Below are 15,225 nucleotides of genomic sequence, written 5' to 3'. Positions count from 1 at the left end.
GCTGTAGCTCAAGTGGTAGAGCGCTCGCCTTGAGCTGAAGAGCTGAGGGACAGCGCCCAGGCCCAGAGTTCAAGCCCCATGACCGACAAAAAAAAAAAAAGTTTGCCAAAGAAGTTTCATTTTTGTTCATTTGTTTTACTTTGAAAGGAAAAAATTATGATGATGATGAAAAAGTCATTTCATTATTTTAAAAACTAGAATTGAAATTTTTCTGCATTTAGCAGAGATTTGTCTGAATTTGTCAGAGAGCACTGTAGTTGTAGGGAAAATATTTCTCAATAATATTACCATCGCTTGAGAAGAGAAATTAAAGACTACAACAATTAAACTGGTTTACCAGAAAACTCAATTTTGATGAACTTTGAAATTTTATAAAAATGCTAAAATGTTTAGACTTCTATTGAAGCAAAAGCTCATATTATTTATGAAAGTATCAGTGATTTTTTGTATGAGTGACAGAGCCACAAAATGCAATATATCTGTAATTCTGCTTATGTCATTTTCTATTGTTCAGATAATCAGTATAAAAAAGTTGATTACCATGCTTCCATATAAATGATTTATGCCGTTCTTATTTCCTAATGAAACTTATTTTGTCAAAATAAATTTTGAATGTCCCAATAAAAATGATTTATTGAGTTAGGCATTAGTGGTTCACATCTGTAATTCTAGCTATTCAGAAGGCTAAGATCAGAGGATCAAGGTTCAAAGCTAGCCAAGGCAATCAAATCCCACAGACCCTTCTCTCCAATAAACAAACAAAAAGCCTGAGGTGGAGCTGTGCTTCCAGTGGTAGAATATAAGTCATGAATGGAAAACGCCAAGTAAGAGTGTAAGTTCCCCAATTCAAGCCCCAGTATTAGCACGTGTGCACACGTGTATGCACACACACACACACACACACACATGTGCATTGACCAATAAATGTTTCCATAACATATAATTGATATTGTAGCCTTACTTAACCTCATGATTGCATCAATTTGGATGAAAATATTCCCTGATCATTGTATTTATCCACCAGTTTTAATGCATTTTGTGATGTTTTAGTGCTTGACAGATTTATCCATTTAGCTTTAAATGATGTACCTGTAAAATGTATTAAGAAGCTAAATCCAGCCTCTCAATGATCTCTGAAGCTTAAGAGGGCAGGAAGTGGTATAAGTCAGTGCCATCTCCTTTTCCTTTGGGAACATGATGCGTAATGGTGAAAACAGTCTCATTCAAATGGCACTGGTGTTGAAAAAGAAAAGTCTGAGGAGAGACTCTGAGCCTTCCAAAATGGTGATGAAATAGAAGGTTTGGAGGGTCTAGAGGATTCCAAATTGACATAGGGCTTTGATTCAGAAAAAAAAAAAATCCTTTTGATCAAGAAGTTATTTCTAGCTCAGGGCCCCACAAACATCAACAATAATGTATTTTTCCAAATTGTCCATTACCAACATCAGTCTGGTTTTTCCTGAAGTCTGATTAAAGAAAAGTCTGCAAGATCCTGTCCAATCTTGTGAAGCTATATGTATATGATTCTCACCTCTAGCTCTTGATGGTTTACATTCCAATGTCCACTTTAAGCATTTATCCTCGGTTCATTCTTTGCTTTACTCTTGACAGATGAAACAAAAATGCAGCCTTATGAAGGGTTAACAGTCTTTTTTTTTTAAGCGCTGAAAAGTGGGAAGATTTACACGGTGGGAAATTGAATAAGGATAAAGGATATGACTGAAGAGGGAGTGTGCACATCCAGTTTTAATGGAAAACGATCTTTTGCCAGTTTTATTACCATAGGAGAGCAACTCAGTGGTGGCTGGTTACTAATATTTTACTTTATGAATAGCAACTCCTGAGAACTCCAGTAGTAAACCTTGGTTCATTTCTCTTATGTGCTAATGGTGTTATTATTCCCATGTCAATAGATATGATTTTCTTGCACATCTGTTTCTGAAAGGAAAAAAAACAAATCCTATACATCATCTAAAATTATAACTCATAAATTATGGGATTTAAGTTGGCCACATATTGCACAGTCTGTATTAGACCTGTTTTCATTTTAATTATTCTCTTTTATGAATAGATATAATGGTCTATGAATACCTTATTAATGTCAAATATTTCCTTTGTTTTTATAGACTTTGGGAGAGGCCATAATGAAATTAAAGTTTTGGATGGTTTCTGAGTCAGTAACTTACACATTTGAATAAAAGCCAATCTTCTAATATTTAATCTTAACTTAGCATAATATTTTATATTAATTTTCTCCAAAAAGTTCTCAGCTATTTAAAGACTATTCTTGCTAGTCACAAGTATAGATAAATTTTACAAGGTCATTATCATTTTTATTAAAAATTGTTATTACCAATTCATAACTTCTGTTTTCATTCTTATAGAGGCATAGATATATTTTTTTCTTATGTCCAAAAGGTATCTTCTTGAGGAAACATATAGAAAATAAAAGGCCTTTGTTGCTCTGGATATATAGTATTATTTACAGGTAAATATTTGCTACACTAAATATCACAGGCTAAAACAATATTTAACAATGATTTGTGAAACTCAAGTATTCATTTGATGCAATCTTGGGTAAGATAATAATGACACAGTGATCTAAGGGAATGGAGAATTTAGAATGGAATTATCAAGTTCAATTTAACTGTCAAAGTTGAGAGAGAGGTGCAATATGCTAGAGAGTGAGCTGTGGTACAGTTCCATGACTTTACTGAGCTTTTCTCACTAGCATCTCATTTTGATCTCATCACTTCATTTTAGTTTAGATATTATCATTTAGATATAAAATTGGCCTTCCTGCCACTATGCACAACATCTTTCAGTCCATCAACCATAATCTCTTCAGAAAGAACTTTAAAAAATATACACCTGATTCTATACATCTTTGCCTTACAATGGCCTCATGTTATCTACAGGTTGAAGTCCAAGATTCATTGGTGTTGTTCAAGACTGTGTGTTAATTAGCCCTACCACAACAGTCTCTCTGCACTCCAGACTCATACTCTTTCTTTGTTCTGGTTGTACCTAATAATTAATCTTCCCAAATATACTACAGAGATGCTGGTCTCTGTATAACTGCATTTTCTCTTCCAGTGATATACCAGCATCACCACCTCCTTCAGGTTGACTGACTTCTGCTCATCTTTCAAATACTTGATCTTCCCTAACTTTGTCATTTTCATAAATATGTGCTCTACTTACTCATCTTCAAGGAGCCCATAATCCTTTCATACACAGAATTGTCAGTGCTAACTGATAGAGCTGTCCCAACCAGGCCCAGCATTTCTTGGTGACAAGAACATAACATCACATTTTGCTTTTGCAAAAGTTTGTATATTTGTTGACAAAATTGCAATGATCTGGATCACATGAAAACTTGAGCTTCTCAGACATTTGGAATAATGATCACAGCAAGTAAAGGCGTGATCAGTGTCAGAAAGTCTTGTTGACAAAAAGAATGGACAGAGAAACTGGGTTTCCTTCCCTAAAGTGGCATTCATTCTTTTTGTGAAGCAGTATGCAATCACAAAATGTCAGATTTGGAAGGGTTTTAAGGCAATCCTTGATGTTAATAGGCAGAAATAAAGTCCATGTAAGTCATACAAGTGTGGTAAGGAGGGAAAGAGGAAGAGTGGAAGAGTGGAATGCATAGCCCAATCATCTTACTTTTCTTTTCTTTTTTTTTGGTCGGTAATGAGGCTTGAACTCTAGGCCTGGGCACTGTACTTGAGCTCTTCAGCTCAAGGTAAGCGCTCTACCACTTGAGCCACAGCACCACTTCTGGTTTTCTGGTGGTTAATTGGAGATAAGAATCTCACAGACTTACTTCCCTGACTGGACTAGCTTTGAACCTCGATCCTCAGATCTCAGCCTCCTGAGTACCTAGGATTATAGGCGTGAGCCACTGGCACCCAGCTTCATCTTACTTTTCAATCCAGTGTTTATCTGCCATTTACACTCAAGCAGGATGTTTGTTTGTTTGCTTGTTTTAAATAAGCAAAACCATTGCATGGTATATTCCTGCCCAACTTTTCAGCCTGCAGATAGTTCTAACCTGGTGAGTTATGAAAGAACTTCAGGAGATTCTCCTGCTTTGATGTGAAGCTGGTCAACACTTCATAGACACATAAAGTAGCTTAGTGGCTTCAATGAAGTTTTTGATTCTGCTCTTTCCTATCCTACTGGCATGCATTCATGAAATGACCTCCTATTTTCCTCTCATTCTCCTTCTGTGACTTCAAAAAAAAAGAAAGAAAAAGAAAATGAAACATCAGTATGACATGTGGATGGATTCCAACATCAGCCAGTGCATATATTAAAGTTTTAAATCAATTATTGTTCTAGTACACACCCTTTAGCTGAGAAAAGAAAGAACATCCAGGACTAACAAACCTGATTGTTCTGGCAAAGTTGCCATACCATTCATGCTGGCATGGCTCCGTTTTTCTTTTTCCTTTAATATTCCAACTTCATTTAAAAAAACCCAAAAAGTTAATGGTTCAAGGGCTAATTTCTAACTTTACTATTTTATTCATTCATTCTTTGTAGGAGATGTCTACTTTCAGGTTTCTTGAGAGCTTCCCAGGGGGCATGGTGCTTGCTTAGTGGTAGAAACAGATGTCAGTCTGCTGGTTAGTACATTACCCTGTGGATTATTCCTCACTTAATGGCTTCTGAGCATGGGAGAGATGCAGGCTTGGGGATATGAGAACTTCACAACTCACCATTCTTAGACCAAAAAAGATTTAATCATAGCAGTTAAGAAACCAAATTACAGCTGTAAAACATGGAGATTTAAGTCCTCCGAGTTGGATCTGTAAGAGTATTCTGATTACTACACCCTAACTTAAATTTCCATAAAGCATGATGGATTTTTTTTTCTAGGCAAGTACTGGAAGTCAGTAAGGATGGTGGCTGTGCCAAGGGGCTGTGCTCTGCCTGGTACTCAGTTGCAAGAGGAGACAGAGACCGTTTCTGCTCTGGCCTCCCTCACGGTGGATGTGGAACAACCCTTTGCTCAGGAAGACAGCAGGTATGAGTCCAGTGTGGGAGAGCCGTGTGGTCACTCACATCCGGGTTCATCATGGGCAGTCCTGGACCTTCCTCCTGGGTTTCCTTCACCTGTCTCCTCCACATCCTCCACCTGTGTTGTCAAAGCCACAAGATGCCATAACACAGGCTTTAGGCTCTGGAGAATTTCAGTTGCTACATTCTTCCAGACTTGGTGCATGTGGTTACAGCTCACAGAAAAATAGAAGGGAAGAGATAGATGGTGAGAAAAATCACTCCTTGTTGGATAATTTAGTACAGATCATTATGGAACACGCTGCTTATGGGCTTAACTTCTTTCCCTGGTTATCCCTATTTTTCCAGATGTTCTGTTTCTTCCTCTCATCATTTTTGAAATCCTTAATATAACAAAGGGAAAAGAGGAGATGAGAGGCTGGATATAATGCCACTAGGCAATAGACAGCAAAAAGGCACAGGGACTCTTATGTGATTCTCCTTGAGATCCAAAACCTAGATGATGGTGGTTTCCTGCCCAGGAGTATGGAAGGAGGTGTGGAGTGGACTTTTATTTTGTATTGTAAAAAGGAATTGGTCTCAAGCTGTCTTCATAGGAACTTTCTAGGGGGGAAAGTAAGGTTTATCTGAAATGGGATTGACTTGTTATTTTTTTAAGAAATCTTTGTCAGTTTGAACATCTTCATGTTCATTGATTCATCGTTCCACTCAATAGACAGAGAATTTCGTTAATGTTAATGTGACCAAAGGCACAACAAATGTACCTTAGCATTGGCTGTCTCTATGGCTGACTTCACGGTCATATATCCTTGAGGGAAAAGTGAATCAGGTGAGTTTTTGCTCAGGCTTTGCCAGCTTGCACTCTGAAATTGCTTCTGAGAAGGTAATCGGACTCCCTCCATCAATAACATCACCATTAATTACACAGATCCTGCTACTAGTGCATAGGTTGGCAAGTTTCCCAAGAATGCACACATTTGAACAGTTCTAGCTTTCTTGCTTTTACTGGATACTCAGAGCTTAATGGATTTAACATCTTGTTTTGGCAAAGAGCAGTAGATAAACTGAATAAGCAATTTCATTTTTATGCAACTATTTTCTCTTAGTATAACCACTTAAAGACCAGATCATTGTTAAGGGAAAAAACTTGCCTATTGCTGACTTCGAAGGCATTTTTCTTATAATGTCTGGAGCATAAGGGAAAACTTATTTTACATCTTTGATAATATGAACTAACCCCCTGCTGTTCCCAGCTAAGACATGAACCAAGTTCATAATCCAAAAGGTGTTGCAATTATTCCCAAGGCCAAAAACAGTTAGTTGTCTGTCATGAGAGGGCCATAAAAGTGAGGAAACTAACATCTGTTAGTATTGGATATAAAAGGAGCATAGCTATTCTTTAGAATCCATTTAATATAGAAAAATGAGGCTGAATTTCACCAAGTGAAATGAATTGTTATTTTGCTCATTAAAATTACATCGCTTAGAATAATTAGCAATAACAAATGATGTAATGAGCCCCTGGTATTAGAAAAATCTCAGCACTTTGGCAAGACTTGGATTTGAAGGCATATTTGTTTACCCTCAGGTAAACAGTGCATTCGGCTCCTGGAAATCTATAGGAATTTGACCTCAGCTTTGGTCTGCCATAATTTTTAAACTTCATCCAATAGCAAAGAGAGAATGGGAAAGCAGAATTCAAAGTTCATTGTTTCGTGTTCATCTATCAGTTTTAGGCAGATATCACTATTATGATTGATTTTCATTGTGAGAAGAAAAATTGTTTTGCTTGAAACATTTTCTATAACTTTGGACTCTTCTTTCCACAAAGGAAAACAGAAATTCTTCTAGAAGTGGCTCTTGCCTTTCAATTGGATGACAAATGAGTCATGAAAGAGAAAGAAAGAGACAGAGACAGAGGAGGAAAGAAAGAAATAGGAAGAGAGAGTGAGTGAAAGAAAGAGACAGAAAGAGAGAGAGGGAGACAGAGACAGAGATAAAGAGACACAGATGGATAGGGAGAAAGATAGAGTGAGAGAGAGATACAGAGAAAGAGAGGCAAACAGACAGGCAGATGAAAGAGAGAGAATGAGAGAGCATTTACTCTTTCTAAAGGAATGCTATCAGAATTGTCCTACTACTTGGTAGGGAAAAATGACTTTCAAAGTAAGATAAAGGGATGGAAATGTCCCTGGGCCTTTATTATGAATGCAATATTATAAGCACACAGGAAATTGAAAAATTAGAAAAAATCAGAGAGCTAAATGGATGGAAAAGAGTAAAGGCAAGATTCTTTTTATAGGAAATACTTGCCAGTTATTTTGGAGGATCTATTGGTGTTTGGAGTGAGATGACTCATTTTGTACTAAGATTTTGGGTAAGGCAGCTCTTTTCCTGGCCAATTCATATCTGACTCACTTACCACTAGTGAATAAGGGATAAAGCGCTCCTGGCTAAGAACCACTGCAAGTATTTTCTGTTCATTTTTCTTGGACAGTGGAGGGGGGGAACAGTGCAGAGAACCATTTCATTTTATAACTAAATTGATGGACCTTGAAGACCAAATAATTAGGAAAAGGCACATATGTGAGAATCCACTTGATGATAGTTAGCTGATATAAAGGTTTCAAATATAATTTGCAGGTGACAGGGACTTTAGTGGAAAAGAAATGATTGCTTGCTCAACAAAAATAAAGAAAAAAAGCAAGGAAGGGGGAAGGAGTAAAGTAAGAAGAAAGGAGAAAAGAAGATAAGACATGATAAAAAAGAAGGAAGGAGGGAAGAAGAAAGAAAGACAAAACCTTGTTGGACCCAAATTAAATACCCAAAGAAAATTAAATGGACATGATCCATTTATTCCAGCTATTGTTTAGTATGCTTGGTCATACACACACACACAGAACACACACACACACACAAACACACACACACACACACACACACACATGCAACACACAGATATACATACACACGTTAATTATTGTTTAGAAGTGAAATTGAAATATTAATTTGCTTATTTGCTAAAAAACTATACCTTTAAAAGATTTGTTCTTTGCATTTCTTAACTCTGTTTCAAAATGCTTCATCATTACTCTACTGAGACTTATTATTGGATACCAGCTCAGGCTTGGCTGAAGATCTAGAAAATTAGAAAATGTCCTCCCTGGCAGTAAGATTCAGCATGATCAACTATTAAGTTTTTAGAGCCATATCTATATTCTAGAATTTCTAACTATGTCCCTTTTGCAACTCAAAAACAAAACCTGAGAATTTTTTCAGATGCAGGTTTAAGCCATCAATTGTGATGTAAATGTTATTCAATTTTCTTAATGCAGTCGAGTGTGGTTATTTATTTAATCATCTATATGTCCTTTTTTTGCAAATTTTCTCATAAATGATTTCAATTCATTATCTAATGAAGAAACATGGGAAATTTATTGTATTTTTAACTTTCTCCCAATGTTAACAAAGACTTAGTTGAATAGGCTGAGATTTGGAAAGTACTAGGAACAGGGCAGGGCTGGGCAAGGCAGGAACAGGAAGGAAGAAGAGAGGAGAGGAAAGGAGAGGAGAGGAGAAAGAAGAAAGGGAGAGGAGAGGAGGGTAGGGGGAAGGAAGGAGAGGGGAGGGGAGGAGAGGGGAAGAGGAGAGAGAGAAGGGGAAGGGAAGGGAATGGAGGGAAAAAGAAGGAAAGCTTCTCTTTCCTGGCACCATGGCCATAATTTTATATCTTTTTAGTGCCTAATATGGCTTTGGGGGATATATGAAGCTTGACTTGGTATATCAGGGAATAAATTCATGCTCTATTCTGTATTCTAGAGTTCAATTCTCTGTCCTATATTAAATAGCACTTAATTGGAAAACAGGAAACATATAGAGCCAAAAGTAAAATCAGATGCATATCTTTGTTTCTTATTTCCTCACTTGAGTCTGCTTGCCTATACTTCTCATACTCAATTTTGTGCTAAAAGATCAATAGTTAATCTCTATTTTAATCTAATTTACTTGTTTTAAAGTAAGAAAAAACATTTCTAGGATATAATAAAGCAATACATCTTAGATGACTGACCTAACAGCCCAGAGATATTCTCCATAAATATTGGTTTACAATTATCAATATCACTTTTATTCTTTTCAATTTAATCTGTTTTTCTTTTGACATTGCCAAAATTCATTTTTGGAGTATAATGGCTAACTAAAATTCCATAATCCAGTTGGATCATGAAGATGGCTTGGCAAAGGAAATATATTAAAGGAGAAAGACAGTTGAATGAAAGCCGAAAGGAATTGTACACGGGGTAGATGTGGGGAGAGATTGCAGGATTATTTTCCAATGATGAGGATGAACCTGTGAGGACATCAAGTTCAATCCCTCTTTAAATATCTTTGTATTTCTCCGTGCAAAAGTGCTGAGAGCCAAAATCACAAAACGGGCTTAACATTCTTCAAAATGTTCATGTACTGGTGAATTGTAGTAGTTTCCTAGTGCTGCTGTAAAAGCTACTAAGAATTTAATGGTTTAAAATAACAGAGAGGTTCTCTAGGTTGGACGTTTGACACTGGTCTCACTGGCTAAAAGGTGTTGGCAGGCTGTGTTCCTTTCTGGAGGCTCTAGAGAAGAATCTGTTCCCTTGCCTTTTCCAGCCCTAGAGGCTGCTTACATTCCTTGGCTGATAGCCTCTTTCTCCAACTTCCAAGCCAGCAACTTCCTATCTTACTGACATTTCCTTAGTCATCACATCTCTTCTGAGTGCAGCAAGAAAGGATTGCCACCCTTAGGAGCTTCCATGATTACACTGGATAATTTCACCACTCCAAGGTCCATAAACCTTAGTCACATCTACAAAGTCTTTCTCCCTCCCCTCCCCCCCCCATGGAAGGGAGTGTATTTTCACAATCTTTGAAGATGAGGATTGGCTTTGTTCTTACAACAAGATTAAGCATGAATAATCAGGATAATATATGCAAGTTATTTGAGAAGATTTAGACATCATTCTATATAAAATGAAAGACGACAAAATAGAACAAGGAATAGAGAACAAATAACAGCTAGGGGCAACTGAACCAGAGTGGAAGAACATACAGGATTTTGTCTAGTAAATGAAAAGATAGGCATCCACGATAGAGACAATGATTTGAGCACACCATCAAATTATTTTCATTTTTAACACACACACACATACATAATCTGTCATTAATTTAATTTCTAAATGTTTAAAAAGTATGCAAACATATAAAATAGTTACATAGGGATAAGGACTGAGTAAAAATGTCTTTTGGGCATGGTAGTGTATCCCTACAATCCCAGCACTCAGGAGATGGAGGCAGCAATATTACAAGTTTGAACTAGCCTGATCTATATACTGAGACTTTGTCCCTGGAAGAAAAATAAAAAAGAATAATGTCACCTCTGCTGAGAGCTATGGATAAGTGAAAAGAGATAGAGTGTGGCAATGGTAGATACAAGTGATGCAATTATTTTGTGATGAATACTTTATAGTTTATAAAGCATATTTTCTTGGATTTACCTATTTTGTTCCCACATCCCTGGAGAGACATTAGGGCTGCCTATTTTTATTTTGAAGAGAGAATTGGGATTCTAAAGACACTAATTTGCTCAAGGTTACATTCTAGAGACTGATTGAGCTGGTATTTAGATATGGACAATCTAACTTGAAATCCAAATCATTGCTGTGTACCAATCCATCTATGCTGCAAGACACAGGGGAGAATGGGTCAGTAGTGAGTACAGAGAAGCAGTAAGTGGATTGTTTCTGAAAAAAATGAGGTTATTAGGAAATGAGTTTAAGGGGAGGGTAGAAACAAGATATGTCTCCAAGTGCTACATTCAACTGCAAGCCTCCATGCTTCCACAGAAGAGGTTCAGCTTTTACCAGTGAGTGGGTTGCAATGTAGACATATCTGTTCACCACAGAAGAGCCTAGACCTAGGGGAATGCACAGGTCTTCCCCAGAAAGGAAACAGGTGACCCCTACAAAAGAGACCTCTGGGCATTTCCCACATACCACCGACTCTGGAGTTGCAGACAATTGAGTCCTTGATATGGAAAAAGATCAACTCACTATGGCTTTGGTTTAGGAATAATATGCCTAGGTATCCATTAGAACAATGAATGTGATTATTCTACAACTTCTTGTCCATACATTCTCAGATATAATAAAAAGGTATGCATATTTATTTATAAACTAGCTTTGAAACTTAAGTGTTTTCTTGAATTTAAATTTTTTCTCTTTAAATGGTTGGGTAGAAAGGATTTTAGTAAGTATGACTCACTTTGATAGTTTTTATCTTATGTGGCATGTGTAAACACATTTTCTTACGACCTTTGATCCTGAATATTCTTGGACAGGCATAAATGCCTTCAGAAGGGGGCATTTGAAGGGTTTGGAGGTTTTCCTCGTGGTACCTTTTAAAACTTTAATTCTTGGTAATGTTATATTATAAATACATAATGCTTCTTATTCTTTGTTTTTTTAAATGTTGACGTATTTTGTTGCCACTCCATGGATAATATATTTTCTCCAATGTTTTAAATGAAATGCTATAGAAATACTAAGCTAAATGGCAACTATTTAATTTTTTTCCTTTTTTCCTTGTAAATCAGTAAAATAGCATGACTAGTGCTTCATAAACATATTGCTTTAAACACTGCACTTTTTTGTAATATGAAAGTGGATCCGTTATTCAATCCTGGCAAGTACATAAACAATACGCAAGAGAAAATGAAAACTACCAATCAATTATTCCATCATCCAGACAGAACTATCCTGCATGCACTGTGTTTCTTTTAGGGATGCTTACATCCCTGTTTCTCAGGCCATGTGTCAAGATTGTATGTGCAAGAGAGCTGCAGAAATGAAGTAATTACTAATGCCTTACACTATTTGTTGTTTGTACATCCTCCTTCATATCTTTTTACTCTTCCTTAATTCCGTGGAAAACAAGTTTTTCCTCAGGGTCGACACCTGAGACCACAGCGTTACAGAAATGTGATTCTAACAGTAGCAGTTGCAATGGTTGCAGACTGAAGTGCTCACACTCAAGCTCAATCCTGGCATCTCTGATCCCAGTAATCTAACTTCCTAAGACAATCCAAATACCTCATGTATTTGGATTCCTGCTGCAATTTGTTCTTTTGACTAAATGAAAATCATTCTGAAAGTTTGCCTTAAAACACCCTCAAAGTGTTACTAAATTAAGGTTAACTCTCAAGTATAAATTTTCAAGCAATTAGTTTTGGTTTTAGCTGAGCAGAACTCCCCACAGATGATGCCGAATAAAAACTATTTACACACTGCCATAGTGCGTTTCTTATAAAAATGTTGGGTCTGTAAGCAGCGATTTACTAATCAAATTCAGAATTTGATTTTCAATGCCTCCGGCAGAGGGCCAATCCAGTTATGAAAGAACAGAAGCAAAAACCAGGGCCCTGGTGAGTCTCCTCCAGAAGCTAGCTGGGTTCTTTGCTCTCATTAGCAAACTGGTTCCATAGGAAATCACTGCAATTGCTCTGAAAATAAAAATATCATAGCTAATTTTTTCAATAAATTATTGGACTGCACTAGACACAAAACATGTACATTTTGGAATCTAGAGTTATAAAATATTCTGACATGTTTTAATATAAACAGGAACGTTTCCAATGATTGCTTGGATCTAAAATGTTTTTCCACTTGACATTTATTTATACTTCCTAGGAAAGAAACTCTATTTATGGATAACTGAATAACACAAATAAACATCAGAGAGAGCTGAAAAATCAGCTTTGATTATGCATGAAAACCTACAATGTCATTGTGTACTCTTATGCCGTATTCTGATTGCCTGTTTATTTTTACAGAGCTGCTTGTGAGCCCATGGAAGAGGAGCCGGCCTCATGAAGTGCCAAATCTCCCCCGATATTTCCTGTGTGTGACATCATGTGTAACCCCACCCCCACCCAGCACCCTCAGACATGTCTTGTCTGCTGCCTGGGTGGCACAGTTGGATGGATCATAAACACTGGGCACAAAATTCTGAACAGCAGCTTCACTTGTTCTTTGGATGGACTTGAAAGGGCATTAAAGATTCCTGAAACTTAACCACTGTGATTCTAAAGTTACAGTAAACCACGATTGGGAGAAACTGCTTCCAGCATGCTTTTCTTATGCTGGGAGACCGACTCCCTGATATGAAGCATGGAACTAGGAACATCCAACACGGCATTAGATATTGTTAATTCTTCAGAAGCGACGATAGCCAGGGAAACTTGCGGCAGAAGCTGAAACATATTCATTCCTGACATTCTGATCAGTGTTTTATTGGGCAATTTTTTTGTCTAGCAGTCATAAATTGTTTACAGGATTTGCTCTCAGCTATGAATGGGTCACAATTCCAGACAGATGACAGTGGGTTTAGGTTTTCTTTCTTTTTTGTTTTGTTTTGTTATTTTGCATTTGTTTTTACCACACAGTTCAACTAGGAAGAAGTCAAGATGGAGGACCTAGGGTAGGGCTTTCTACAGTAAAATAATGCAAACTGTATCTCAAAGCCAGATACCAAAGGAAACTCACATACTCGTATGTTATGGTGCAATATTTTTTGTCACTTTTTTGAGAAAGAAATATCCTGCTTCTGTAACATCTATTTCTTATTTTCACATGCAGTTGTATAGGTCAGTGTGGGTCCCTCGGCTCTATTCCTTGGTGACAGAACCTCTAAGTATATGTCTTATGTCTATGTCTTTAAGAAGCACGTAAGTTTTTAAACATGGTCTGAATTTTTTCCAAATCAATCAAAAATGCATTATCTTACCTTTTCATTTGTACCCACACCCCCAACTGTGGCTTCTTTAAAAACAAACACTTTCATCCTTCCTTTCTTTAGAAAAACTAAAAATCACTCATAATCCCCCCTGTTACACAAGGGCTTTGAGTATTTCTCTTGTTTACTTTCCAGGTTAACACTGTTGCTTTGTCAGCATGTGTTGTGTTAGTGATTAAACCACTGAGGCGAACATAGCTTAAGCATTGTCACTGAATTTTCATGATCACTGAAATATGTTAATGAAGGTACTGTGTACCTGAAGTCACTCTGGACTGAGTGAACCTAGAAGCTGTGCCTTCCTGTGAAAATAAACACAAAATTTAAGCTTTCCACACTTTACCTTAGTGGCAGAGGTCAAAGATAAAGGACATTTATTTCTGAGATTAAAAGCAGTTTACTAATGATTACAGAAGCAGGTTTTTCCTGCTACTTCTGAAAATTCTATTTCAATGTATACTCCAACACCTAAAGACAGGGAAGTTACAATACCTTACATAGTGGATATCTGGATGATCCTTTTGAAATAGCTGATGTTTCTTTTAACATCTTTGACTAACTCAAAGGATATATTAAAGCCATAAGTGAAGATTGTCATGCTTTTATTCAGAAATCTGAAAGAAACCTTAATTAAAACAAGGTTTTAGGGAAGGCCATGATAGGAAAGATATGGAGCAATATGGTTCTAGTTAGGGCAGACTCTAACCTGTAAATCAAAGATGAAAGATTTCACTCAAGTAGAATTATACAACTCCCTTTTGTTATACAGTCAGACCATATTTTTCATGCATTTGGTTTTTTTTAGGATTACCATTTTAATTTTAAAGACTTTTATTACATATACAAAAATGGCTCAATATTTAGTTTAACATCTTAGAAATTTGAGACACTCTTTGAAACAGAAAATCTGAAATGGAATATAGTTCAGTATTAGGTAAAAAATTATCTTCATTGCATAAGGGTTAAGTTAATCTAGACTCATAATAGTAATGATTATTTTTCCTAAATTTCATTTTCTTGACATTTTCAGAAAAATACACGAGTCGTATTTTCAAGCTCTTGTTACTTTGTTAATGGCTTGAGGAAATTTACTTAAGGAAAATCAGATAGCAGAGCTGAAGGCTTAAAAAACGAAAGACCCTCTACCTTTAGTTTATTAAGAAACATAATTGGCAAATTTTAAAACTATCTTCATAATTATAAATCCCTAAGACTACTCTTCCTCCCTCCTGAATATTTTTTAAATGATGGCAATGAAAATTTAATGAGCTACTAATATACTGAGGTTCCTGCCATGATTTATGCCAAGCCGTCTATCTGATAAAGCCCTATCTCTGGGACATCTCCATGGGCACTTGGATTTAAAGCTTGACA

General features: G+C 36.6%; 1 protein-coding gene across 1 annotated transcript in view; it reads left to right on the top strand.

The window, feature by feature from the left end:
- The window catches only part of Hdac9 (histone deacetylase 9), a 679,511-nt gene extending 666,381 nt beyond the window's left edge, over window positions 1-13,130 (top strand). The window contains exons 25-26 of the mRNA XM_013024045.1: window positions 4,888-5,035; window positions 12,890-13,130. Coding sequence (XP_012879499.1) covers window positions 4,888-5,035; window positions 12,890-12,929 — 188 coding nt within the window. The 3' untranslated portion in view covers window positions 12,930-13,130. The remainder of the gene's footprint in view (window positions 1-4,887; window positions 5,036-12,889) is intronic.
- Window positions 13,131-15,225: the final 2,095 nt, after the last annotated feature.

The sequence above is a fragment of the Dipodomys ordii genome, unplaced genomic scaffold (genome assembly GCF_000151885.1).
Source record: "Dipodomys ordii isolate 6190 unplaced genomic scaffold, Dord_2.0 Scaffold72, whole genome shotgun sequence".
Taxonomy (NCBI): domain Eukaryota; kingdom Metazoa; phylum Chordata; class Mammalia; order Rodentia; family Heteromyidae; genus Dipodomys; species Dipodomys ordii.
This window is presented reverse-complemented; position numbering and strand designations above follow the sequence as displayed.